The 26,665-nt window shown below is 46.9% G+C and overlaps 2 protein-coding genes across 2 annotated transcripts; both read left to right on the top strand.

Annotated features, from left to right (window-relative positions):
* The first annotated feature begins 988 nt into the window (after positions 1-988).
* LOC127345073 (F-box protein At2g26160) lies at positions 989-3,648 on the top strand. The gene is made up of 2 exons (XM_051371481.1): positions 989-1,161; positions 2,241-3,648. Exon 2 carries the CDS (start codon positions 2,250-2,252, stop codon positions 3,501-3,503), a length of 1,254 nt encoding a protein of 417 aa, XP_051227441.1. The 5' UTR covers positions 989-1,161; positions 2,241-2,249; the 3' UTR covers positions 3,504-3,648.
* A 13,898-nt stretch (positions 3,649-17,546) lies between these two features.
* LOC127345074 (fructokinase-1) lies at positions 17,547-20,064 on the top strand. The gene is made up of 4 exons (XM_051371482.2): positions 17,547-18,040; positions 18,992-19,324; positions 19,504-19,620; positions 19,702-20,064. Exons 1-4 carry the CDS (start codon positions 17,648-17,650, stop codon positions 19,828-19,830), a joined length of 972 nt encoding a protein of 323 aa, XP_051227442.1. The 5' UTR covers positions 17,547-17,647; the 3' UTR covers positions 19,831-20,064.
* The last annotated feature ends 6,601 nt before the right edge of the window (positions 20,065-26,665 follow it).

Below are 26,665 nucleotides of genomic sequence, written 5' to 3'. Positions count from 1 at the left end.
GAGTACGGAGGTGCTGCCCGTTCGTGGCGCCGTGATCAAGATCTTCTACGCGCTTTTGCAAGCGGCAAGTGAACGTCTACCGCAGCAACAAGAGCCTCATCTTGTAGGCTTTGGAATTCTTCAAGGGTGAGTCTCGATCATCCCCTCGTTGCTACCGTCTTCTAGATTGCATCTTGGCTTGGCTTGCGTGTTCGCGGTAGGAAATTTTTTGTTTTCTATGCAACGAATCCCTACAAGAAGAAGCTTAGAAAACAGGATTAAGAACTTACTAACAAAGCGCCATTTCTTCTTTATTCTTTTCTTAATACCTTTGCCCCCCCCCCCCCCCCCCCTTCCTTCTCTCGTGTGATGATATGTTACAAATGGTTTTGTTGAGAAAGTAAACTAAGTTGTACATGATCCCCACGTATGTTACACAAAGAAATTAACTACTCCTTCCGTCCCACAAGCGGGGTTTCGGGAGACACTTTTGGTGGGACGGAAAACCACCGGTGAAAGGCGCAAGCAGGTATCAGAGCACATACCCACAATTTTTTGTCGCATATTTTCAGATTAAACCTTCAGATCTATGCATTGGACAGTGGCTTTAAAACAAATCATGTGGGCCAAGTGATAAAAGATTAGTGTTATTGTCTCATTTAGTATGATTTGGCAATTTAGTTTGCCAAAACGTACTATGGAGTATATATTATGGAATAAATGTAGTCCTCCCTCATAAACTGATTTTGCATTTTGCTCGACCAAGTCAGCATTCAGTAACAAGTAGCTTAGACTGATTTTGCAACTTGTTTCTCTAGTCAGAATCCCTCATAAATTGAAGACTCAAAGGACACTTTGCTTTTAGAAACAACTTGAGGAGGGCCATGTAGATTTAATTTCACAATATTTGAAACGTTGAAACACTGCATTAGATTTTCTTTCGAAAAGGTGGCCTTGTTTCCTTTTATTTTTTTACCAAGAAAAAAGATGGCTCGATGGAGGCCCTAGATTTATTTTCCAGTCGCTCGGACCCTATTTCCTTCCCTCTGTCGACGCCCCGACGGCGAGACCCCAATTCTCCCTTCCAGTCCCCTTCACACCCACGGTCAGTCCGGCGATGTGAGAGACTCTTCCCAAGCCCCCCTCCTCCGCCGGAGGCCGAATCGGTTCCCCAACCCTCCTGTAAGCCCTAGATCCTTAGCTCCATCTACTATCTGCTTATCGTTTAACGGCTTTAGCTTGTTCGGTCCATTAATTTTGACCTCACCAACGCTGTTTCTAATAGTAGATATATATGCCTGGTAATGGATTTTTACCTGGCGCGTGTAAACTAGAAACCTTGAGGAATATTTGGGTCTGATGCGCACCTCTCCAGTGTATCACCCTGCTCTTGAAGGAAAAAAAAAAGTAACCTCTTTTGCAGATCGCTGTTTTTCGTAACCCAAATCGTTTCAGCAAGTTAGTACTTAGATCTGTAGATGTACGGTTGGTACAAATGTTCATGAATATACATTTGGTTCTGATGCACACCTCTAACAGTTTCAGCATGTTCTTCCAGAAGAAATGACACCTCTTAATTGGGCTCTTATGCTTCACCTAACCGAAATTTGTTTTCTTTTAGTCCACTGCTTGTTAATGGAGTTTCTGGCTGACGTAAAAAAGATCAATATTCAGTATATACTTTCATGCAGTAATATAAATTTCACCAACCAGCCTTTTTTTCTTTTCTAAATAGAGTTAAAATGGAATGTGTGTTGCCACTGGGGCATAAATGTCGGGATATTGGACATGAGAAATTGGGAGCTCGAGTCCTTCCAGTTGGTATACTCATGCTACTGCTGCTGTTGGTTTCTGTGGTTAGAGGAAAGGAATCAGAGGGTCTTGTTTTGTATTATAGTCATGCACCTCATCATCTAGAAAATTAGTGCTTAGCTTGCTGTCTAAGCTTAGTTGAACCTACTACTTACCATGCCAAATAAATGGTGCCTTAGTGTGCTGTCTACTGCAGCTGTTGTTACCATGTGCAAGAAGCATATATGTGTAGTGCAAGGATAGTATGGCGAATGTAATTTTACTGTTCTTGCCTGTGTGATGGATTTATGGTTCCCCCACATCTTCATGTTATGATAATAATCTAAACTTCATCTTTCTTATAAGATTGAGCTGCTGAACTTTTGTCCTACAATGGTAGAGAACACATATGCACTGCTTCTTGCAGTTTTTACTCTGTTTAACCATGAATCCTACGTCTTCTCTTGTAGACTTGCACTATGGAAGCTGCACAGTCTACGCCTTGGTCAGATCTTCAGCCGGAACTCCTAGGCCTTGTTCTTAGGCACCTCCCCTCCCTGGCTGATCGTGTTCGTCTGAGAGCAGTCTGTCGCCCATGGCGCTCTAATAGCATGTCGCAGCCTCTTCCTCTCCCATTCCCATGGCTCACCCTTCCCGATGGTACCTTCCTCAGCATTCCAGCAAATGAAATTCACCGCGTACCTATACCAGATGGTGCTTGTGTCCAGGGCTCCATTGACAACTGGCTATTCCTCATGCACAAGAGCTCCATGGACAATCATAATGTGTGCTCATTGATGAATCCTTTCTCCAAGGCCACGCTGGAGCTTCCTGATCTAGTCGCTGTTTGGAAGCATCAGACAAGTTACTACTCTCATCGTAAACCATTTTTTTATAAGTTGGTGGTTCCCTCGCCCCTGGACTCATCACCTGATTCCCCTGTTGCTGCACTAATCATGGATGATGGAAATTCACATATACTTTGTATTAGCCAGCCACCAATTGCCACTTCCTCGCTCAGAGCCAGAAGTAATAAGGATCCACGACTGTACCTCAGTGATGTTGTATTTTTCAACAGAAAATTGTATGGGTTGCATGGGTCTGGCAAGCTTTACATCATTGATCTGGACAATGACCTTGGTATATCATCCATCGAGTGCATAATTGACGCTTTGGGCGATATAAGTGGAATACCTCAACACTTGTCCGGAATGGTGTATATGTCGAGAGAGTATCTTGTTGAATGTGGTGGTAAACTGTTGATGGTGATAAGATGGTTTAACCTCATGCCAAAACCAACAGATGATGATGATGTCTTTGAAAATACACGCACTGTTGCACTTCAGGTCTTTGAGGCAGACTTGTGCAGCAGCCCTAATCGATGGAGAAGCGCTACTGAGTTGGGTGGCCATGCACTCTTTGTTGGTCAACGTAGCTCGAAGTCCCTGCCTGCTAGAGAATGCAGTGGGTATCATGAGGATTGCATCTACTTCATGTTTGACTATGACTGGCCGACCTCTTCTGCAAATCCTCTTCGCGACTCTGGTGTGTACAACATCAGGAATGGCACAATAGCGCCATTGATGTCAGGGACATCAGCAGCATCGCTGCATCGTGTTGGGCAGTGGCGTCCGACATGGTTCTTCCCTCCTGAAGCTGTTTGGTCAATCCAGTCTGGGTTCTGCTCATCTTTTATTCTAGCGATCTGTTACTGTATTTCTTTAGTAGTATGATCCTTTACACCTCAAAGTGATCTCATGGATGATCTTATGTGGGATTTATTTGAATGCACAGTCTTTCATGATAGCAACTTGTGTGCCATTTTCATGTGCTTGAACAAACATTATAACATGAAGCTGAAGGAACTTGGGAGTCTTACTAGCCCCTGAATCTTGAATTATTGGTAACTGTGTTTTTGTTGCCTATTGTTTGTCTTTTAGATGCTGGTTTTGTCGTTGTTAACGCGTGTGATGGAACTGATAATGTGATTCCTGAATACTGATATGTTAATTCCATCATTTAGTAGAGAAGAAACCATGGCTTGGTTATTAAATTGTTCATCCTCACGCCATGTTATCTAGCACACACATTGAAACTAAGTGTGAGAATCTGCAATGTGAAGTACATTAAAATTTAAGTTTTCAAATTAGTTGCTGCCGCATTGCAACAGTTCTTTTTTAATTTTCAAGTTATCTCCGTAATTGATAAAAATGGTATAGTGTTCCTCTTTGAGATTAAAAAATGAGTTGAACAATGCAGGTTAGAGCACAGAGTGATACTCGTCATAGATTTCTGTGTATCCACATAATATTTTTTAGTGCATAATCTTTCCACTTGCAGTCACTTCAGGTTGGATTTCTCTGTATGACCACCAGGAAAGGTAGCACATCCTGGATTTGACTGTCATTTAATCCTATTTCAACAGTTAGTGGAAGTGTCTCAAACAATGTAATTTCACAGTTGTGTTTGTAGCAAATTGTCGAGTCTGTGTACTGCAAATATACATGGATATATATTTATGTTTAAACTGCTCTGCCAACCTGAAAAACATACAACACCCCAAAACCCATCTGGTTACATGTTTCTGCCATTCACTCTTATCAAAGAGGACAATGTTCTCACTTGGCATGGCACCGGTCGCCTCACAAAGTGGTTGCGCAAAATGAATATGGCTTACCTGAACTATTCGATGTGTAGATCAGATAGGAGGTGAGCAAGCATCTTATTTTCTTTGTGTGAGCAATACTTTCACGACAACTGAAAATTGAAATGGTAATATGATCTACAATATCCACATGTGTATTGTATTCCTCTGTTTGGCAATGCTACATTTAAATTTGAATTCAAGGGAGTACCCTCCAATCTTTACATTTTTTCGCAGCGAGTCAACCTAACATGCCAGTCTATTCGAACAAAACACGCAGAACGCTAAAATAAGGTAAGGTAAAACCGTGTCTAAAATTTCCTAGATGTTGTACTATTTCTCTATTCCGTTAACCAAATGGGTAACGAGTGCTACAAATTCCCAAACTGTGAGGGCAAAAAAGGCGGAGTTCGCTCTTGTTTTGTCTTTGGAGATTGTTTTGGGAAACAGGATATGCTATTACGTCCAAAGCGAACTCTTTCTCGTCGTCTCAGTTGACGGTGCGTGGTTGTGTTTAAAAACGCATGCATGTATTTGGAAACCTGCCCTGCTAAAAAACTAAACCAAGTAGTGCCTGACGCATGTTAATCGGAGAATTAAACAATGGGATACTGTCGGCGAGACCGCGAGAGGGGCACGCGGGTTCAGAGTTTCACGCCCAGCTGGTTTCTGGATTTCGCAGGTTTCACGAACATGCAAATCTATGATGCGGTCATGTGTCGTCTGATAATAGATTAGTGGTCACAAATTCACTTTTTTTGCTTTATGGTCGAGGTCAGAAACAGCTAGCAGAGACTGGTTTTGCAACTAGCTCGTTCTTTAGCCTTTGTAAATTCAAACTTGAAGGGGCACATTGCTTTCAAAAACTACTTGAGGAGGGGACCCTTTTTAGTAAGGTACGACTGGGTGGATCCAGCGTTTTTCTGTGTTCGATAGCAGCCGCTGTGCCGCTGCTTTGGAACGTGTTGACGCTGCTTAGTGATTACCGAGGCAACCTTGAAACGAACCATCCAACAAGTTAAGGCGGCGATGAACAGGAGGAGGAGGAAGCTGAAAATCAACGCCGACGACGAGACAATAAAGCAAGTCAATGCACGGCACGGGTGTGTGTGATTGATCCCTGTCGCTGGAACTGGAATGGTGTTGCCTTGTAGGTGATGGCATCCGTTGCTAGTTGAAAGGGACTGAAGCTAGCCCATAAAATGGAAACTGCAGATCGATATGGTCATATTGCTGCGTCAGCACTCAGCAGATCAACCAAAGACCTGGAGAATCCTATTCTTATCCATTCATTGACTTCTGAAAATCAACATGAAGGAAAATGTCTCACACCTAGGTCGACAGTGATTAAGCTCATGTGTGCATTACCGACCAATTGAAACCGCAAAGGAATAAGGTCTGATTATAGAGGCTACGCATGGAATTTTTTTTACCTTCCATGCACATATGTGTAGAACTGTAGATCTTACAAGACGACGGATCAGTTGCACGTCTGAACTTAGCTCACCCTAACCTGCGTATTACGTACACGGCGGCTTGGGCAGGTCATGGCGGCGGCTTCGGCATGCACGACGGCAGCCTAGGTTGAGGCACGACGGCAGAATGGTAGGAGCACGGCGGCAGCCTCGGCAGTAAAACGGCGGCGTTGCTGCAGCGGTCTAAAACTGAACCAAGCTGAGCCTGACGCACGTTACTCGAAGAGCTAAACTATGGAATACGATACTACTACCGGCGAGAGCCGCATGCGGGGGTTTCAGAGTTTTCAGAGACCCACCGGTATCTTGATTTCGCATGTTTCATGAACCTGCAGATCTACGCATTTTACAGTGGTTTAAAATTAATGCGGTCATGTCGGCCAAGTGACAATACATTAGAGCTAACTTTTTGCTCGGCGAGGTGAGGAACAGGTAGCAGAGATTTATTTTGCTGCTTGTTTCTTTAGCCGGAATCTCTTTGCGAACTGAAGACTCCAAGGAAGACTTTGCTTTCAGAAACAACTTGAGGAGGGGATACTTTTTTAGTACGGTAGTATGACCGAGGACCTTGCATATTATACGCGACTTGAGGATCCAGCGTTTTTCGGTGTGTGCGTGATGGCGTTTTCCACTGTTTGGACGGCAGCAGGGTGTGCGTGATGGCGTGTTGACGCTGCTTCCATGCGTTACCGTCGTATCCTTCCCGATGCAAAGCTGAAAACAACATACGTTGATAGATCGTGCCTAACCATCCGGTCATCCAGTAAAGTTAGGTATCTCCAACGGTTCGATCTATTTGAGGCATTAAAGGCTTATTTGATTCAAAGGATTTCTAAAAAAAATTATAGGAACTTTACCCATAGAAATTTTTTCTATAGAGCTTATTTAATTCAAAGGATTGAACCCTCTAAAATTTATATAGATTACTTTCTCGTAGTAGAATCATGTAATATTTCTAACAAGAGGTTAGACCTCTTGGAAAAATTCCTACGCACCTATGAAACTATGCTATGCACTCAATCTCTACAAAAATTTCATATGGTTTTACTATGCATAGATCACCATCAGGGAGGCCTTCGAGGGGAGGATACCGTCGTGTATGCGGTGGAGGAGGAGCGCAATGTGGCACACGGGCCGTACCGGGAAGGGATGGGATGGCAACGGAGGGGGCCAACACATGGGTGGATGTAGACCTCGACAACCTCGAGAACTTCAACAACGACGACACGACAAACGTCCTTGAAAAAAAGCGGGCTCTACTCGCATCGGTGCAGGCCACCCAACACGATGAAGTCGCTCGCTAGCTCATGGTTGGCGATCGGCAGGCCCTAGCGGCCTGGCGCATGGCTAGACACATAGCCATCCAAGTCTCATGGCGGCGGCCAACTGCGCGGCACGCGGTGCAGTCCGGCGGACAGAGGTGGACGCTCAGAACCTTGAGATGGTGGAGGCGGTGGTGGTGATGGTGGAGGTGGAGGAGGCGGTGGCGAGGGACAGAGCTCGCTGGTTCGCCGACATGGACGCGGCAAGGCAATGGCAAAAGGAGGAGGAGAGGAAGAGAGAACACCAGGTGATCGATAGGGATGGCTTCATGGTCCTGAGTAGGGTATAGCTTCATCGAGACGCTTTGGAGCGGCCGGGTGTAGGAGGCGGTGGTCTGGGACGGGCGGGAGGCACGGCGATGCCAACCTTTCTAGCCATGCCGGGGCGGAATAGGGCAGCTAGTAGGGCTCACGACGACGAGTAAATATGACCGTCTCAGTCTAGGTTAAACACTCAATGTAGGAAGGCTAATTTTGGGCAGATGCAATGAAAACTGTCTAACTAGTTTATTGAGTCAGTGACATTAGATTAGCATCTAGCGTGGACACGCGAGGACGCGCGACTTGTGAGTGGCGTGTTAGTGTAGACGCCTTCACAGCGATCAAATTTGAGCCTGAAATGGATAGTTCCGTTTGCGTCGGGTCGTTTGGCCGGAATTTGCAACGTCTATCCGTTTAAGTCGTGACGGCGATGAACTTGAGGAGGAAGAAGCTGAAATTTGTTAGAGTAGATATGTGTGTCTTATATTTTGCCCATATGTTAGGGGCCCTTTTGTATATTGCACCTGTACATTGTACTATATATTGTGGCCTTTTGGCCCCCAGTAATACAACACAGATTATTCTCGTATCATGGTATCAGAGCCGTAAGGCTTCTTTTTTACATCGCAGCCGCCGCCGCCGCCCGCCTTGGCATCTCGCCGCCGCGCCCGGTCGCCGCCGCCGCCCTCTCCTTCACCAGCTTCTGCTCGACGCCCGCCCGATTCCCTCTCCGCTCGAGGCCGCCCGCCTGCTCGACGAGGCCGTCCCTCTCCGCTCGAGGCCCCCCGCCTGCTCGACGCCCGCCGGAGGAGCCGGTCCCGATCCGAGCCTCTCCCGACGCCCGCCGGAGGAGCCGGTCCCGATCCGAGCCTCTCCCGCTCGATTCCCTCTCCGCTCGAGCCGCTCCCGCTCGATTCCCCGCCTGCTCGACTCCCGCCGGATTCCCTCTCCGCTCGAGGCCGCCCGCCTGTTCGACGAGGCCTCTGCTTGATCGTGGCCCTGCCCCTGCTCCCGCTCCAGATCGTAGCCCTGCCCTTGATCGTGGCCCTGCCCTCGATCGTGCTTCCGCCCCGTGGCTCGCCCGACGGCTCCCGATCTGAGCGTTTCCTCGTCTAGTTGACAAAAAAAAAAAAAAAAAAAAAAAAGAGAAAAAAAAAAGAAAAGAGAAAAAAAAAATCGACAGAGCTATGTCTTCCTCGTCGGGTTATGTTGCGATTCCTCGCTGCCCGGTGACTTTTGATGGCGCGAATTACCCTGATTTCGCTGCCTTTATGCGCGTCCACATGCGCGGTCTTCGTCTTTGGGGTGTGCTTTCTGGCGAGGTCCCTTGTCCGTCGCGCCCCGTTGCTCCTACGGCGCCTACTGCACCGACGCCCGTTTCCCTTGCCCCCGATGCTTCTCAGGAGGACAAGGATGCAGCCAAGATTGTCGCTGATACTGCTCTGGCTGATTATGACCGGAAGGTTCAGGAGTATTCTCGTCATTGTTGCGACCTACCGGCTGGATCTGACCGACTACACTCGGTGGATCGATGATGATGCTCGTCTGCTGCTGTTCTCACTTCCGGTGTTACGCCTCGATGTCTTTGCCGAGTTCATGAGTCTTCCCACCGCCGCTTTCGCTGGGCTTTTCTTCGTCGGCGCTATCAGCCGTCCTGGGATGCTCTTTATCTGTACGTGGTTCGTCAGAGCATGATCTTCAGCAGGGTGATTCTACTATTGACGAGTTCTATACTCGAGTGCTGCTATTTGGCGTCGCCTGATTCTCTTCGTACATTGTGTGTGGCACCTGTCCCTGTTTGTCGATCGTGCGCGCGGATCTGGAGTTTCAGCGCGTTTTTGAGTTCTTGTCGCGGCTCCGCATGGAGTTTGAGCCGCGTCGTGCCCAGCTGCTTGCCCGTGGTCGTGTTCCGCTCTCTGAGGTACTCGCTGCGCTGCGTGCAGAGGAGACTCGTCTTCGTGGTGCTGGTCTTCTTGCGGTTCCCTCTGCACTTGCTGCTCGTGGTCCTCCTGTGCCGTCTGCTCATGGTTCTCCTGTGCCGTCCGCTTCGTTGCGGTCTCCAGCACCGCCGTTCCTCTCTACTCCGCCAGTCCAGGGCCAGAGTCAGTCTCAGCAGCCTCGTGGTCCTCGTCCTCCCTGTGCCTTCTGTGGCAAGGCTGGCCACGACGTCTCTGGCTGCTGGAGGAGGGACCCCAGCTTACGTCAGCAGTACCTTGATAAGCTTGCTCGTCGGCAGGCTGGTTCTTCAGGATCTTCTGCTGTTGCCCAGGCTGGTTCTTCAGGCTCGTCTGCTGTTGCACTGTCTGATCAGGACATTATTCGTGGTCTTCGTGGTCTGCTTGCTGCTACAGGCTCTTCTTCGACGGGTACTGCTGGTTCTGTGTCTGGCTCTTCTGGCACCGCGCGACCACCACCTTCTACACAGTCAGGTACGTCATCCCCGTGGTATCTGGATTCTGGAGCTTCTTTTCATATGACTTCTGCGTCTTCTATCCTTTCCGCTCTTCGCTCTCTTATTTCTCCTGTCCGTGTTATCACGGCTGATGGTTCCTCTCTTCCCGTTTCCGCCGAGGCACCCTTTCTACTTCATCTTTCTCTGTTCTCGATGTTTCTCATGTTCCTAGCCTTAAGATGAACATGTTTTCTCGCTAGTCACCATCGATTTCTGGTTGTCGCGTCATTCTTGACGCTGATTCTTGTGCTGTTCAGGACCGCCGTACACAGGCCCTGGTTGGAGCTGGCCCTCGCAGTCTTGAGTCCCCGGGCCTCTGGGAGTTAGACTGGCTTCGCGTTCCTTCCGCCGACACTTCATCTGCCCGTTCTCCTGCAGTTGCTGCTTCTGTCACTGGTTCTTTTCAGCAGTGGCATCATCGGCTGGGTCACCTTTGTGGCTCCCGTTTATCGTCATTAGTTCGTCGTGGTCTTCTGGGGTCTGTCTCAGGAGATGTGTCTTTACATTCGTGTCAGGGTTGTAGGTTAGGCAAACAGATTCAGCTTCCCTATCCTACCAGTGCGTCTGTATCTCAGCGACCTTTTGATTTAGTTCATTCTGATGTTTGGGGTCCGGCTCCCTTTGCTTCCAAAGGGGGCCATCGATACTATATTTTGTTTATTGATGACTTTTCCCGGTACACCTGGTTGTTTTTTATGCGCTCTCGCAGTGAGGTGCTTTCTATTTATCAGCGTTTTGTGGCCATGGTTCGTACTCAGTATTCCACTCCCATTCGTGTGTTTCGTGCTGACTCTGCAGGAGAGTATATCTCTCAGCACCTGCGTGGTGTCCTTGCTGAGCAGGGCACGCTTGCCCAGTTCTCGTGTCCCGGTGCCCATGCTCAAAATGGTGTCGCCGAGCGTAAGCATCGTCATATTCTTGAGACTACCCATGCTATGATGATTGCTTCCTCTCTTCCGCCGCATTTCTGGGCGGACGCTGTCTCTACGTCCACTTATCTTATTAACATTCAGCCTTCTGCTGCTCTTCAAGGTGGCATTCCTCTCGAGCGTCTCTCTGGCAGCTTGCCAGACTACTCGACTCTTCGTTCATTTGGTTGCGTTTGCTATGTCCTTCTCCCTCCTCGCGAACGCACCAAACTGACTGCTCAGTCTGTTGAGTGTGTTTTTCTTGGATACAGTGATGAGCATAGGGGCTATCGCTGTTGGGACCCCGTTGGTCGTCGGATGCGCATCTCTCGTGACGTCACGTTTGACGAGACGCGTCCTTTCTATCCTCGTCCCACCTCTGGTACATACCCGGTGGATGATCTCTCTTTTCTTCTCCTTCCTGATGCACCACCCTCCGTCCCTCCTGTTTCTCCTCCTAATGCGCCCCCTCCGACTCCGGTGCCATCTTCGCCTCCTAGTTCTCCTTCCTCTTCTTCTTCTGATTCCGCTGGTCCTCCTTCTCCCTTGTCTCCTTTTCCCTTCCACTATTCTCGGCGTTCTATAGTTCCGGACTCTTCGCCTGATGATCATTCTCCCTCCTCTTCCGATGAGTTGTCTTCTTCTGATGAGTCTCCTAGTTCTCCACCTCTTCCGTCTGTTCGTCAGCGTCGTGCTCCCAACCGTTTCTCTCCCAGTCAGTACGGTCTCTCTGTCGTCTCCGAGCCGACTTCTTATCGGGATGCCGAGTGTCATCCTGAATGGCAGCTTGCCATGGCTGAGGAGATCGCTGCGCTTGAGCGCACTGGCACCTGGGATCTTGTTTCTCCTCCTCCTGGTGTCCGTCCTATCACGTGTAAGTGGGTCTATAAAATTAAGACCCGCTCTGATGGATCTCTTGAGCGCTATAAAGCGCGTCTTGTGGCACGTGGCTTTCAGCAGGAGCACGGCCGTGATTATGATGAGACTTTTGCCCCTGTGGCTCATATGACCACCGTGCGTACTCTTCTTGCTGTTGCTTCTGTTCGACGCTGGTCCGTCTCTCAGCTTGATGTTCAGAACGCTTTTCTTAATGGCGAGTTGAGTGAGGAGGTTTACATGCAGCCTCCTCCTGGGTATTCTGTTCCCGATGGGATGGTTTGTCGTCTTCGACGTTCTCTTTATGGCCTGAAACAGGCCCCTCGTGCCTGGTTTGAGCGCTTTGCCTCTGTGGTGACTGCTGCTGGTTTCTCTCCTAGTTTTCATGATCCAGCGCTATTTGTTCACACTTCTCCTCGTGGACGCACTCTTCTCCTTCTCTATGTTGATGATATGATCATTACTGGTGATGATCCTGAGTATATTGCCTTTGTCAAGGCTCGTCTTCGTGATCAGTTTCTTATGACCGATCTTGGTCCTCTTCGCTATTTTCTTGGGATTGAGATTTCCTCCACTTCTGCTGGTTTTTATATCTCCCAGGAAAAGTATATTCAGGATCTCCTTACTCGTGCTGCTCTTGTGGATGAGCGCACTGTTGAGACTCCTATGGAGCTTAATGTTAAGCTTCGTCCTACTGATGGTGATCCTCTTCCCGATCCCACACGCTATCGCCATCTTGTTGGGAGTCTTGTTTATCTTGCTGTCACTCGTCCTGATATCTCTTATCTTGTTCATATTCTGAGTCAGTTTGTCTCAGCTCCTACCACCGTTCACTACAGTCATCTCCTTCGTGTCCTCCGTTATCTCCGTGGCACGATTACTCGTCGCCTTTTCTTTCCTAGTTCCAGTTCTCTCCAGCTCCAGTGCTACTCGGATGCTACTTGGGCGAGTGATCCTACGGATCGTCGTTCACTTTACGCTTCTTGTGTGTTTCTTGGTGGTTCGCTTGTTGCTTGGAAGACGAAGAAACAGTAGCGGTTTCCCGTTCGAGTGTTGAGGCCGAGCTGCGGGCTATGGCTTCGTTGATTGCCGAGGTGACCTGGTTACGGTGGTTGCTTGCAGATTTTGGGGTCTCTGTTACGACACCCACTCCACTTTTGTGTGACAAGACAGTGCTATCGCATGTGCACGTGATCCGGTCAAGCATGAGCTGACCAAACATATTGGTGTTGATGCCTTTTATACACGTGCTCAGGTGCATGACCAGGTTGTTGCGCTTCATTATGTGCCTTCAGATTTACAGTTGGCGGATTTCTTTACAAAGGCACAGACTCGCGCGCAACATGACTTCTTACTCTCCAAACTCAGTGTTGTGGATCCACCCTGAGTTTGAAGGGGGGTGTTAGAGTAGATATGTGTGTCTTATATTTTGCCCATATGTTAGGGGCCCTTTTGTATATTGCACCAGACATCAGATTATATATCGCGCTTTTTACTTCCAGTAATACAACACAGATTATTCTCGTATCAAAATTCAACACCGGCGACGAGACGGCGAAGCAAGTCAATGCACGGGTGAGCTCGGACAGGAATGGTATGTTGCCCGTAGCTGAGGGCATCCGTTGCTAGCTGACACGGACTCGAGCTAGCCGGCCGGCCGATAAAATGGAACCAATGTCGCGTATGGGCATATGGCTGCGTCAGTAGATCAGATGAAGACCGGGAGCATCCTATTCTTATCCATCGGCTGGCGAAGAATCCACGGCTGGAAAAGAAGAGGATCAGCTATTCCGTTATAAACCAGCACGCATGCCTCATGTGGAGTTGTCGTAGCAGGAAGTTCAGCGTCAGTCTTTTTCACACACGCGCTCAGGCTGGTGTTGCTGATGCGGCCGATGGTGCCCGTGCCAGCCGGATGAGAGCAGGATTTGGAGAACAAGTGTGCGCAGTTGCCAATAGGGTTAGTCAAGGTTCCATCTTTGCCAGGGCATTGCTAGTAGCAATCTTCTCCTCATGCAGCTGCGTGTGGCCGCGACCCTTTCGCCATTGATTGTTTGGACTTGTGAGGAGTACACTTGAATTTGATTGCATCCACGGGATCGATCGCATCATCACCCTTCTAGTTTCCATCTCTTAAATGTGCGCCATGCCACATAAAAAGATTAACAAACCAAGGATGTCGGGGCGGCGGCCTCGGAACTTTAATGGTGTTGAGTGCGTTGATCTTGTGTCCTGTGGGCAACAAGGTTACTCTTGGGTTATCAGCAACCTGTTGGCATAGCTCCTCGGATGGTTGACTTCTTCATCTATGTTAGAGCGTCTCGTGCCTTCTTTTTTTCCTTAGCAGTAATAGTGTCTTCTCTTCGAGTGTTGGTGGGACACCGTTTGGTCTCGACTCTTTTCTTTTTTGAGAATTCACAACTCTTTTATTTAAATAATAATGTGCTGATTATAAACACCGTCGGGTGGCTCCTAGAAATTGCTAGTTTTTACACTTGTTTGAAAAAAAAATCCAATGAGACGACAGGAGATGTACATCCAATGCACCAATTGCTAGTTTTTTTTCCTAAAAAAATGAGGTTCACTTGGTTCGTTCGCAAAAGAACTTTTTCACATCAGTTGAGCTTGAGCATAGGCACCAGGACATTTGAAAAAAAAATTAGTGCTAGGAAGGAACTAGACACTAAATGATATAGTAGAAGTGGGACCTCGACGTGAGAATTCCAGAAATTCGTTCCTGATAGGATTCGAACTCTGGTCGTTGGGGTGCGCCACCACGACCCCAATCACTGGGATGTTAGAGTTATGTAGGCACGAGACAAACAATTCAGTCCTTGGTCTCAAAATACGCTGCTTATGCTTGTCTACATACATTTAAATTTAAATACTATATTTGTAAGGTGTACTTATATTCGTATTTTAAAAAAGTTGAGCTAGAACAGAGAGCAAGAACATTTTTTTCCTATGGCAAAACTCGAAGGGTAGGCAGGCAAGAAGAACGTGTCGTTTTCGCGTGACGACGAACCCGTGCAGGATGGACATGTGATCGTCAGCTGGGTGCCCCTGTCCCTGACATGTGAGCCCAGGCGATGGACGGCTGCTGTGCTGGGAATGGGATTGAGCGTGACGAAACGAAACCTCGGCGGCTCTTTGTGTTCCTCGGTCGCTGTCGGTGGGTGGGTGCGTGCGTGCCATTCTTCTTTCCTTCTCTTCCGTTGGCTTCCTCTGGGCCCCACCCGGCCGGGCCGGGCCGGGCTGGCAGGGCCCCAGCTCCGAGCTGGACGGTTGTTGTCTTCGTACTTCCTGTTAGGATTTAATTAATAGGTTAATTAAAGGGGTAATCCTCCCTCATGTAATTCTCTATGTTGATTGGTTTGTCAACATACACAACTCTTTCTCACACCTCTTCGAACGGACGTGACCCATATTCGCGTCTCTTCACCTTGTATATTAGTTGTGAATCATCAATGGAACAGAACAGTTGAATCATTTGTTGCCTCTCTCGATTACTTCTAACACTTCCCGTAGGCGGTAGCTGCCTTCCATTTCCTTTCTTTTGTTTAACGCAAGCTTACAAAAGGTTAACATGTTAAATTAATAGCTTGGCCATATTTTTTTTTAGCGAAACACAATACAGATTGTATAGTCGTACAAATACATACATACATACACTCACCCTATAAGCGCACGGACGCACAAAGCTACCCACGTGAGCACTTCCGGGTTACTGAGTACTAGAACTGTTTTGGCAGGTCTTGAGATAGACGAAGTCACCACATGCTCCTCGCTGTCGACGGAGACGTCGCCTCTCACTGATAAAATATTTCGCCTTTAATAAGATACCAAAATGTCCAACCTGAGGTTTAAACTATGATAGTCTGAGATATCACTTCCCTCCCAACCACCGAACTACTGGTTGGTTCTCGACCACTGCCAAACTTGTCTGGGTGTCTTTGATGTGCAAATACCCGCACAAAGAAAAATGTAAAATAGGGTTGCATGACTCTTAAACTTGTGTTTTCAAATTGGTTTTTAGTCATAACCGCTCAGGGCGCGACACGTAGCATGCCACGCTGGCAAGTGGAACATGTTCGTGTACGCCTATTTTACGGTAATCCTCTCGCATCCATAAAACTTATGTGACGGCCCACACTTTGGCTGAAACATATATGGATGAAAACGTATACCCGTTATCACGTGTCCCTAACCCGAGACACGGTGTAGAGGCGGGGATTGTCTGCGGAGAGGGAGTGGAGGAGAGGCGGACCTGTGGATCCCATCTCCACCGTTGTGTGCCGCTTCGTCGATGTGGTCGTCTTTAACGTTAGACAATGGTTCTTCTCCACCTCTGCATCCTCTATCTCTCTCTCTCTCTCTCTCTCTCTCTCCCCATCGGCGTAGAAGAGCTCCCTTGCTTCGCCATGTGAGGTCATGGTGTCGTTGACGTGGATCTCCGGCATTCTCGCTTTCCATTCCCCTAATTTTTGCTCTTGTGGCCTCAGCTTCTCCTCGGTGTGGACATAGCAAAATAGGACCTCATAATTGACATGGACACAATATCACACATTCTAACGGAAAACAAGTTCACACGACAAGTATTTCAAGTTCACAAAAGAAAAGAAAAAAAGCATAACTTGCTGACAAATTTGTAGTGATGGCCATGATGTAAACATTTGTCGAGCCGTGCATTTTGTGTCAGCTCTACCCCTGATAACCCTATCTATATCCCCAAAACATCATCGACACACATTCTCTACAAGTCTTAGAGGGTATTTTGCAAGATTATTCGGCCCGACCATCTAACGCTAAACAAAGCCGCGCCACCACATTTTGCAAGATTCTATCTACTTGCACATCGAAGATAAGTTAATTTTTCGATTAATAGGACCCCAACAGGGGAGTCCCAGTTCCATTAATCATAATGAAACCAAGAGTTCAGTGCTCCAACACATGGCTTTGGTCATGCATGTACGGTTCACACAACGTAGCAACTCCGTTAAAACCGTCAAAAAAAGAGTTCAGTGCTCAGGCTAGGCTCACTTAAAACTTAAGGCAAAATAAACAACAAGTTATGTATATGCCGTGTATTTATAACTGAAAAGATGAATAGAGAAGCGCCATCCAAAATACACTTGGGATGGTCGTCATCATCGTCACTACAGTGAGCTCAAGCCCAAGGACTAGCACCGGTCAAGTGCAATCGATCCATTGCCAGTCATTTCTTTTCTTCCAATGTGGTAGATGGTAAAAACTAGGAGTGTCTAATTATGGATGAGCTTATCCACAAATCGATATTCTTGGAGGCTTGGAGTCAGTTGTTAAACTAAAAATCACACATGCTCGTTATCCGACAACATTTTATGTAGGGAGCTTCTCTCTTATCTAAAACATGCACATGTTTTTATATCCATTGCACTAAAAATTCTATTTTAGTGAAGGCTATTTTCTGTCATCCTTAACCATTATCCATGACAACAGCAAAAAGAAAAGAGCAACTTCGTATTTCACCGAATATGTGCTCAAGATTAGCTTAAAAACATCATAACCCCTTATTTGCCTTGGGAAGAAAGAAATTCTAGCCATGTCCTTCTATAGTCGAGAAAAAGATACAGTATTCCCCTGATTAACGGAATATAAGATCTGAAATTATACACACCATTTTCTACTATCTACTATTTCCAAGAATGAAAGATCCTTATCCAAGTTTTGACAAGGCAAAGCTCCCCTAATTAGCGGACCAAAATTTTCCAAGATTACACCGTGAGCAACAACCCCGATCCCCTGCCAAATCGCCCCCTTGATCCCATCCCGTCTCTATAAAACCGGCCGCCTCGCCACCTCACCCAAGAAATTCCCATTCCCCCAACACGCGCACACATCTCCATTCCCCTTCTCCGTCCGTCCCTGTGCTGCCCGTGCGCGCTCTCACCCTGCAACAAATGGCGGGACGGAACGAGCTGGTGGTCAGCTTCGGCGAGATGCTGATAGACTTCGTGCCCACGGTGGCGGGGGTGTCGCTGGCGGAGGCGCCGGCCTTCCTCAAGGCGCCCGGCGGCGCGCCCGCCAACGTCGCCATCGCCGTCGCGCGCCTCGGCGGCGCCGCCGCCTTCGCCGGCAAGCTCGGCGACGACGAGTTCGGCCGCATGCTCGCCGCCATCCTCCGCGAGAACGGCGTCGACGACTCCGCCGTCGTCTTCGACGCCGGCGCGCGCACCGCGCTCGCCTTCGTCACCCTCCGCGCCGACGGCGAGCGCGAGTTCATGTTCTACCGCAACCCCAGCGCCGACATGCTCCTCACCGCCGACGAGCTCAACGTCGGCCTCCTCAAGAGGGTAAAAACCCAATCTTTTCTACATACTACTAGAAGAATCCTTACTACTCTCATGATCTCGTCACACCGTTGTCCCGCGATCTCCGCCTTGGATCCCATCGACCTCATCGTGGGATCTCCCTATCGGATCTGGACGCCAGCGTTAGTTTCCCTGTACTGCTGGTTTGGTGCGCATTAGGTGGCGGCGGCGCGCGGCTGGGATTTCCCTTGTCCTCTTCCACCACCTAACAAAGCGTGTCCTTTTCGCCTCGTGTAATTCGGGAGTGATTGGGTGCTGAATCTTCCCTGGAATCCAGATATTCCTTGGCAAATAAGGTGCTCGTCTTGGGTCGGATCTTGTTGTGCGTTCTAGATTGCTACTTGTTCTTTTCCCGGATCTGATCATGCGTCGTACATATGTGGTTCATCCTAGTAGCATGCATAAATTTGGGGGAGACAGGATGGCTAATCTAGGGAAGGATGTTATGGAACAAGTCAATTTCCCGGTTCTTGGATCCACCGGCATCAGCCGGCCAAGGAGAATACTTTATCCCGTCGCATGTACAATAGTGTCAAACGGGAAGTTTGTTTCCTTTGCTCTAGTGCAATAATTGAGCAGTCTCCACTTGTGTCTGATATATCCATGCTTAGTAAAACTTTTGAGAAAATGTTTGATCTTTGGTACTGTTAGGCACAACTGTGCATGTTGGATGGTTCAGTTGGTATGAATATGGCTACATCTTGTATCTCTGTATGTGTAACAAAATTATGATCCAGAATGACCACATACCATTTGCTGCTAGATAGTTCAGTTGTTCCTGGTAGATTTGTGCCTCTACTTGTAGAATTGATCAAAAAGTATCCAATTCTTATATAATATGACTCTTAAACCTGTCTATTTGCTGTGAAGTTGCTGTACTGCACTTTTTATATGTTTTGAGGGAAAATGTCTCACAACTTATATTGCACACAGGCTGCGGTCTTCCACTATGGATCAATAAGTTTGATTGCTGAGCCTTGCCGGTCAGCACACCTCCGCGCCATGGAGGTTGCCAAGGAGGCTGGCGCGCTGCTCTCCTATGACCCCAACCTGAGGGAGGCATTGTGGCCATCCCGTGAGGAGGCCCGCACCAAGATCTTGAGTATCTGGGACCAGGCTGACATTGTCAAGGTCAGCGAGGTTGAGCTTGAGTTTTTGACTGGCATCGACTCGGTGGAGGATGATGTTGTCATGAAGCTGTGGCGCCCTACCTTTAAGCTCCTCCTGGTCACTCTTGGAGACCAAGGATGCAAGTACTATGCCAGGGTATGCTTGCAGAAGCTTTTACTAGTTATTGTTTGAACTAATGGTTATCTCATCGCTGCCTGTATCCCTTCTGTCCAAATCAATGCTTCATTGGGTTATGGCTTTGCTTAGTATGCCTTTGAGTCTTGAAGACACTCATGCTGTGATAAGTACTTACAGCCTGTTGTATTTGATTGTAGGATTTCCGTGGAAGTGTCCCATCCTACAAAGTACAACAGGTTGATACAACCGGGGCTGGTGACGCATTTGTTGGTGCTCTGCTACGAAAAATTGTCCTAGATCCATCATCGTTGCAAGTGAGTTGCCAAATGTGCTTTAGAATTACTATTCCACAGAAGTAGGTGGTTCACTAATTCATTATCTGCTGACTTTTGCAGGATCAGAAAAAGCTCGAGGATGCGATTAAGTTTGCCAACGCATGTGGAGCAATCACCACCATAAAGAAAGGGGCGATCCCTTCACTGCCCACAGAAATTGAGGTGTTGCGGCTGATGGAGAATGCATAGATGCTTGTGATATTCGCTAGCTTCGAATTCTGCAAATTGTATTGTATGCTGATCTGGACCAGGAGCAAGGTGTACTCCCAAGATATGTCTGCCTTTTTGTTTGCCCTACTCTTCCCTTTCTGAAAGGGGTTTTTGTTTTGGAATTCTAATTTAAATAAGCAGAGCCTTCAATGTCATTTTGTCCTGTTTATGTGATTAAGTAACCAGTCCTTAATGGAAGTATTATTTTTTCTATGCTCTATGACCTTATCGCCCCTAAGGTGATTTTTCTTCTCAATTTTTGACGACCAAACACATGTACACTGATGTTTTGTGATCATACCAAGTGCCAATACTATTGTGATTTTCCTGTTGAGTGATTCGGTTGTTGCTTGTACCAGGCTACCAGCCATTGAGCCGTATCAGAAATCTTGGTCCATAAATTCTGCTGAACGGCTATATCGACAGTTAATTTATGACCCTCTCTTTTGGATTTGAGACGAACGTCTATATCTGCTACTATCTGATTGTGCTGTTGCATGAATGGCGCATTTTGCTGAGGAATATCTGCTGTGTCTGCTAGGCCGTTTCATATGATTGCCCTCTTGTTTAGTTGACGCAGATCCGAAAAGGTAGAACCACTTTGCACTTTAATTACTTTATTTAATTAATGTAATCTTTGAGTTGCAATAAAGGAACCAAGAAATTTGCAAAGAGCCTTAAAAGGCACGTGAAGAGACTCTAATATAGAAAAGCAGTAAGCAGCGGTGACTGAAATTTTAGGCATGTTTTTGGACATGATTTTTTGGCTCATAGGTCAGGAAAAGAGTGAAATTATAGGCATATTTGTGGCCTGAAATTATATACCATAATACTGCCCCCGTTCCTCTTTAATCGACGCAGAGTGGTTCACTTGTGAGAAGCAAACATGTATGGACTGACCCTGATTAAAACGGTACATGTAGTAGAAAGCAGTAAGCTGCGGCGACTTTGCAACTTTCTTGATTCCTTTATTGCAATTAAATGTGTTTTTAAAAATATCGAAAATTTTATTCCCTTCATTCCGAAAAAATCTGCTCAACTTTATCTAAATTCGAATGTATCTATAACTATAACTAAAATATGTCTGCATACATTCGTATATAGATAAAGCTGAGCAACATTTTTAGAAATGGAGGGAGTATAAAACTTCTAGGTGTACGCCGAAGTTCAAAGTTTTGAATTTTTTTGTGGTTGCGTAAAAATACAAAAATATTCTCATTGAAACCTATTTTTAAGCATAAAATTTCTTTTTTTGACATTGCCCAATTTTTTTTTAAGTGACCTTTGTGTGAGAAGTTGACATCTTAAAACATGGTAGCAATAAAAAATCAAAGATGCAATCAAATTTAACATTCTCCAGCTCGTTCATCCGTCCATAGAAAACAAGAAATGCCTCTGTCGTCATAAGGCATGCATCGCACAAAACAATCTGGAAATCGTCGCTGTCACACGATGATCAACAGCAAGAAACAACAAGGACATAAGAAAAAAATACAGACCAAACAACTAGGTCCCTGTTTCCCTATGCTCCCATCATGCATAGGCAACCGTGCACGTAGCTTTTCACTGACGCATTTCGTCAGCACAACAGCCGCGTCACTTTCCCTCAAAATATCCTTGCCGCATCCGGTTGTTCGTACCCGTGACAAGTGAGTTCGCAGTATTTTCGGGAAGACATCGTGTGTCGATTGCACCGATCGAGCGCTTCCGGTCGCCTAGCTATGTCTCGCCCATGCTAGTGTAGTGGTGTTGTGCCCAAGGTACACCTACGACTCAAATTTGAGATACTGACTCTGCTTCACCTTAATTATTTTCTTGAGGTAATCATACTCTTTATTCATTAGTAACAAGGGTGACATCTTTGATCAGCAAGGGTACGATAGAAGTTGGTGGATCATCGAGCCATACATGGTGCTCTTGATACCATGCTATCCTAGCTAGTTCATGGGCTACAATATTTGCTTTGTGACAATTATGTTCGAATTCGATCTTCACAAAATCTGATGCCAAGTGATAACAATCATCCAGAATAGCCGTTGCGACTCTATTTGAGAAACCTGTCATAGCTTGAATGATGTCCATATTATTGGAGCAACGGATAATTTTGGTGCAACCCATGCTTCAACGCTTGAATTTCAGCTGACAGAAAATCATGGACGAACTTGAGCTTGTTGTTACTGACGGCGACAAAATTACCTTTGCTATTCCGGATTATTGCACCTGTAGTGCCCCGGAGATCATCCATATCTAACAAGACATCTACGTTAAGCTTGACGAAATTCTGTATGGGTTTGGATCAACCCTTCACCACCCGTCTAACCTTAGGTGAGCATGCCACAGTGAAATTTGAGTAGGTTGCACCCATTTCCATTGTTGTTTGTGCTGGCAGCTTCACCTTTTCGCCATGAGTTATTTGCCTTCTTTCCCACCACAAATACCAGCAAGTGATCGCCACCCGTTCAGGTTCAAGTGGCCGACCCAGAATTGTTGATCTTGTGTCTATGCTGAATAACATGTATTTTAGTATGGCTTGACCTGCACGGTCAATAGCATTTTCTTCCTCAATCATGTCCTCCAAGCCAAGATTACTCCAAATTTGTTTCGCATGATTGCACTGGAACAACATATGTTTCCTATCCTCCACGCTAGTCTCGTAGATTGGGCATTGGCCACTAACTTTGGCATGTCTATTAGCCAATACTGCTAGGCAAGGACTCGTTTCATGTATCAAGCGTCACAAGTAGATCTTCACTTTTAATGGAACCTTCAAACTCCAAATTTTCTTCCACATAATTTGTATTTGAACAAAAAGATCAAAATAATTTTTTGGTAAAAATTCTGTCTTGATCGGAGTGGGGATAGCATTTTTTGTATGCATGTCTATGGAGTTTTGCATCGCCGAGAGCTTTTTGCGGGAAAACTTGCAAGTCAAGTTTGGGGGGACTAAAACATGTAGATATATAATACTTGCAAATACGATTAGTTCCTCTAATCAATTTTCAAAATCACAAAAAACCCATTTCGTGATAAGAATGTCCTTTCACCCTCAGCTCACCTCACAATTTTCATTTCTGCAGTTCGATACGTCGAATATTCAAAGACCACTTGTTACTCCATACTAATACACATTTGCAATGCGGCTGCGAATCCAGACATCTTTTTTCCTTCCCTTGAAGTATGTTGGTATATCCAAGTATAATGATAGCCACAAACACGACAATATTGGTTCAACTCCACGCCATAACTGCTTCTCAGTAATAAAATGGGTTAGAGTTAACATAATCATATATTTATGCTAAATATTTTTACCATTTGATTATATTTTATCACTAAGTCTCTATTCTTTCTTAATATAATATTAGTTAGTAAGCTTGAGCCTTTTTTTTATTTGTATAAAAACTAACCGTGTAACTATGTTGCAAGATATTAGGATAAAATGTGATTTATCATACATTTAAATACTTGTTTTATTCAATATAACTTCCATTCCACGAATATAGCATTATCTTATTTGTTTTGCTACACCTCATGCACATGAGAAACACCTTGGTTCGTGATTACATCATATGGTTCGTTAAATATATTAAAGTGTATTTAGAAGTGGCAGTGTCTATTGATATATTTAAACACCTTGGTTCATGATCCAAAGCTTAAAAGTATTAACTAATATCTTGAACTTTCTAGTTTAACCTCAACAAGTGGGTTGTCTTTGGAACAATTCTCCCGCACTTTCTTATTTGTTACTTGTTTCTTAGTCAGATACAATTTTCGCATGAGGTATAGCTTAGTCGCCTAGGTTTATTTTGATGATTAGTGACATTTTTCTAAACGACTAATGCACGAATCAATTATATGACAATTATTTTAGTTCCTACAATGGAAGAGCAACCCTCTTTGGTGAAAGTGTAAAAGAAGAAGGCATGCAATTTTGTTGATTGTTGTTGAGAAATATGTAATGATGCATTTGCTAGGCCATTTCATGTGATTGATTGATTTCATGTTTAGTTGATGCAGGTAAAAAAATATAACGCCTTTGAACTTTTACTAATTTAATTAAGTGAACTTTGAAGTGCAATAACTAAACCAAAAAAATTGTAACCGAGACCTTTTTCGATAAAGGAAATATATTAATATCAAAGGATACCAATTACACCCAGCCTCTGCAACAACGCAATGCCCTAAAAAATTACGGACGCACACAACCAAAAAAGAGAAAGAGAAAACTAAGAAATAAAAGTCCCGCTACAGCATCAGAGTCCTAGTAATAGTAATACAACCACCACCAAGATAACACCTGAAAATCAGACTCTTCAAAAGCGACGCCTCCAAGAAGGGAACAGTGCACCAGCGTCGCCGTCGCCCGATCAAAGATCTTAGGTTTTCACCCTGAAGATAGTCTTCGCTCTCAAAACAATGCCTTCAACAAGGACATTGCCAGGCACAACCAGTTAAGGCCAAACCTTGGGTTTTTACCCTGAAAGGTAAGACTCCGAACTTCACATGTGCTGCCGCCCCCACTTCCATACCACTGCTGCGACGACCGGAACACCAAGCAAGCCCCTCAACAACGCAAAGAATTGAACATCCATTAGCTAGTCACCAAATCCGGTCTTCATGATATTCTCTTCTTCTGACTTCACCATGAATTAGCTGTCACTTGGTGTCAACACAGAAAAGAGCTTCGCGCCGCTCCCTCCAGACCATACGGTCGGAATAAAAGTATGTGTGCGCACGACCGAATACCACCGATCCAGCAAACTCCAGACAATAAAAGCACTGTTACACTTGCCGGCGGCGCCTTCCGGAACTCAATACACCAGCCAGATCGCGAGTCCAGGCCTCCGGAAGGTCCTCCTCTTCACCCAAGAGAGGCCCTAGGACCGCCTTTATTCAGGTCGGACCCCCACGCCGGCGACCAATCCGGGCTGGCCATAGCTGCCACCGGAGACACCAAGCATATCGCCGTAATCCGGAGACACCGCACACGCCTGGGCACCACCGCAGCCAAACGCTAGTCCTCCACTGCCGACCACCGATAGGCGAGGAGAAGGGGACCTAGGGTTTCCCCTGCAGCTCGCCCCCACCCCTCCCTCCACCACCGGCAGGGCACACCACCACCTCTCAGCCGTCCTCAGCGTCGTAGAGGTAGCCCGGGGAAGACTCCATGCCATCGACGTAGAAGAAGGAAAGCCTGCCGGACCCAAGGGGCCAGTGCCGCCACCTGCCTTCGCCGCCAGCCGCAGGAGCTTCACCAAGGGCCGCACCTCCGCAGGGCCTTCGCATGGAAAAAGAGGCCTGACGCCACCGAGCCTCCCTGATCCGCGACAGAGAAGGCCGAGGGAAGCCGCCGCCGCGCCAGACAGGGGCTTTGCCTGGTGACGTCCTGGGCGGTGGCGGCGGCGGGAGAGGAGGACGAAGAAGGGGGCGCCAAGGGAAGGGGGAGGGGGCCGCCCGGCGTCGCGCCGCCGCGCGGGTGCGGGAGAGGTTAGGGTCGGGGGGTGCGGGGAAATATGCTTAATCAGCAACTTTATATATCTGTAACTGAGACCTAAACGGCAAATGAAGTGATGTCATGATTTCTGCAATAGAAAACAATAATCTGTTGTACCAATATCGGAGTGCTTGCTTCTTTAGTATTATAGATGTTATTTTGACTGATTGAAATCACGTACTTTTATATATCGGAATCTGGCCACTTCAGGGTACCGATTTCATGGAGTAAGATATAGCTCAAAACATTCGATGCTATTACTTATTCTTGTTGTTGAGTAATATATTGTACTAGGTATAGGTCCCCGTGTTTGTCAGGATTGTACCTGTAATTGTACGTGTGTTCGCCTATATATACATGAGCAGCCGGTCCTATTGCTGCTGTGCAATCTTCAATAACTCTTCTACATCGTATAGAGGTCCTTCAGGTCCTGACCTAGCCGCCGCCCTCTAGCCCCTAGGGCGCCGCCGACCCTCCTCCTCCCAACCCTAGCCACCGCCCCTCTCCTCCTTGGGCGCCGCCGGCTCCACCCCACCCCTAGCCCTAGCCGCCGCTCCTCCCCACCCCGAGCGCCACCGGCCTGCACCCCAACCTTAGCCCTAGCCGCTTCCGCCTCCCACCACCACCACCGCTTCCGCCATGGCCGGTTTCTCCTCCTCCGGTTCCGACCCCTTCAACTCCTCCCGCTCCGGTAGCAGCAACCCCTTCGCCGGCCCCTCCGTCGCCGTCATCCGCGACATCCCCATCACCGAGCGCGTGCCGGTGAAGCTCTCCACCACCGCCACCAATTTCTTCCCGTGTAAGACGTACTTCGAGCTGCTCTTTCGCGAGTATGATCTCCTCGATCACGTCGATGGCACCATCGACCTCCTCGCCATGCCGCATGACCCCGAGTGGCTCGCAATCGATGCCACCATCATCCGCTGGTTCTACCAGACCGTCTCCAACGACATCTTCCGCACCGTCGTCCGCGACGGCGACTCCGCCCACACGGTCTGGGCTAAGATCACCGGTCTCTTCACCGACAACAAAATCCAGCGGGTCACCTTCCTCCAGCAGGAATTCTTCGGCACCCACCAGAACGACTGAAGGAGATATGCCCTAGAGGCAATAATAAAGTGGTTATTATTTATATCTTTATGTTTATGATAAATGTTTATATATCATGCTAGAATTGTATTAACCGAAACCTTAGTACATGTGTGATATGTAGACAAACAAGAAGTCCCTAGTATGCCTCTTAAACTAGCTTGTTGATTAATGGATGATTAGTTTCATAATCATGAACATTGGATGTTATTAATAACAAGGTTATGTCATTGT

Source organism: Lolium perenne, chromosome 3 (assembly GCF_019359855.2).
Source record: "Lolium perenne isolate Kyuss_39 chromosome 3, Kyuss_2.0, whole genome shotgun sequence".
Lineage (NCBI taxonomy): Eukaryota > Viridiplantae > Streptophyta > Magnoliopsida > Poales > Poaceae > Lolium > Lolium perenne.
Note: the sequence above shows the minus strand (reverse complement) of the source record. Positions and strands in the feature narration are given on the sequence as shown.

Bases quoted from the DNA above. Each gene is read 5' to 3' on its own strand.
- LOC127345073 (XM_051371481.1), top strand. From the start codon at position 2,250: ATGGAAGCTGCACAGTCTACGCCTTGGTCAGATCTTCAGCCGGAACTC.
- LOC127345074 (XM_051371482.2), top strand. From the start codon at position 17,648: ATGGCGGGACGGAACGAGCTGGTGGTCAGCTTCGGCGAGATGCTGATA. The intron at 18,041-18,991 runs GTAAAAACCCAA...TATTGCACACAG, and splicing joins ACGTCGGCCTCCTCAAGAGG to GCTGCGGTCTTCCACTATGG. The intron at 19,621-19,701 runs GTGAGTTGCCAA...TGACTTTTGCAG, and splicing joins TAGATCCATCATCGTTGCAA to GATCAGAAAAAGCTCGAGGA.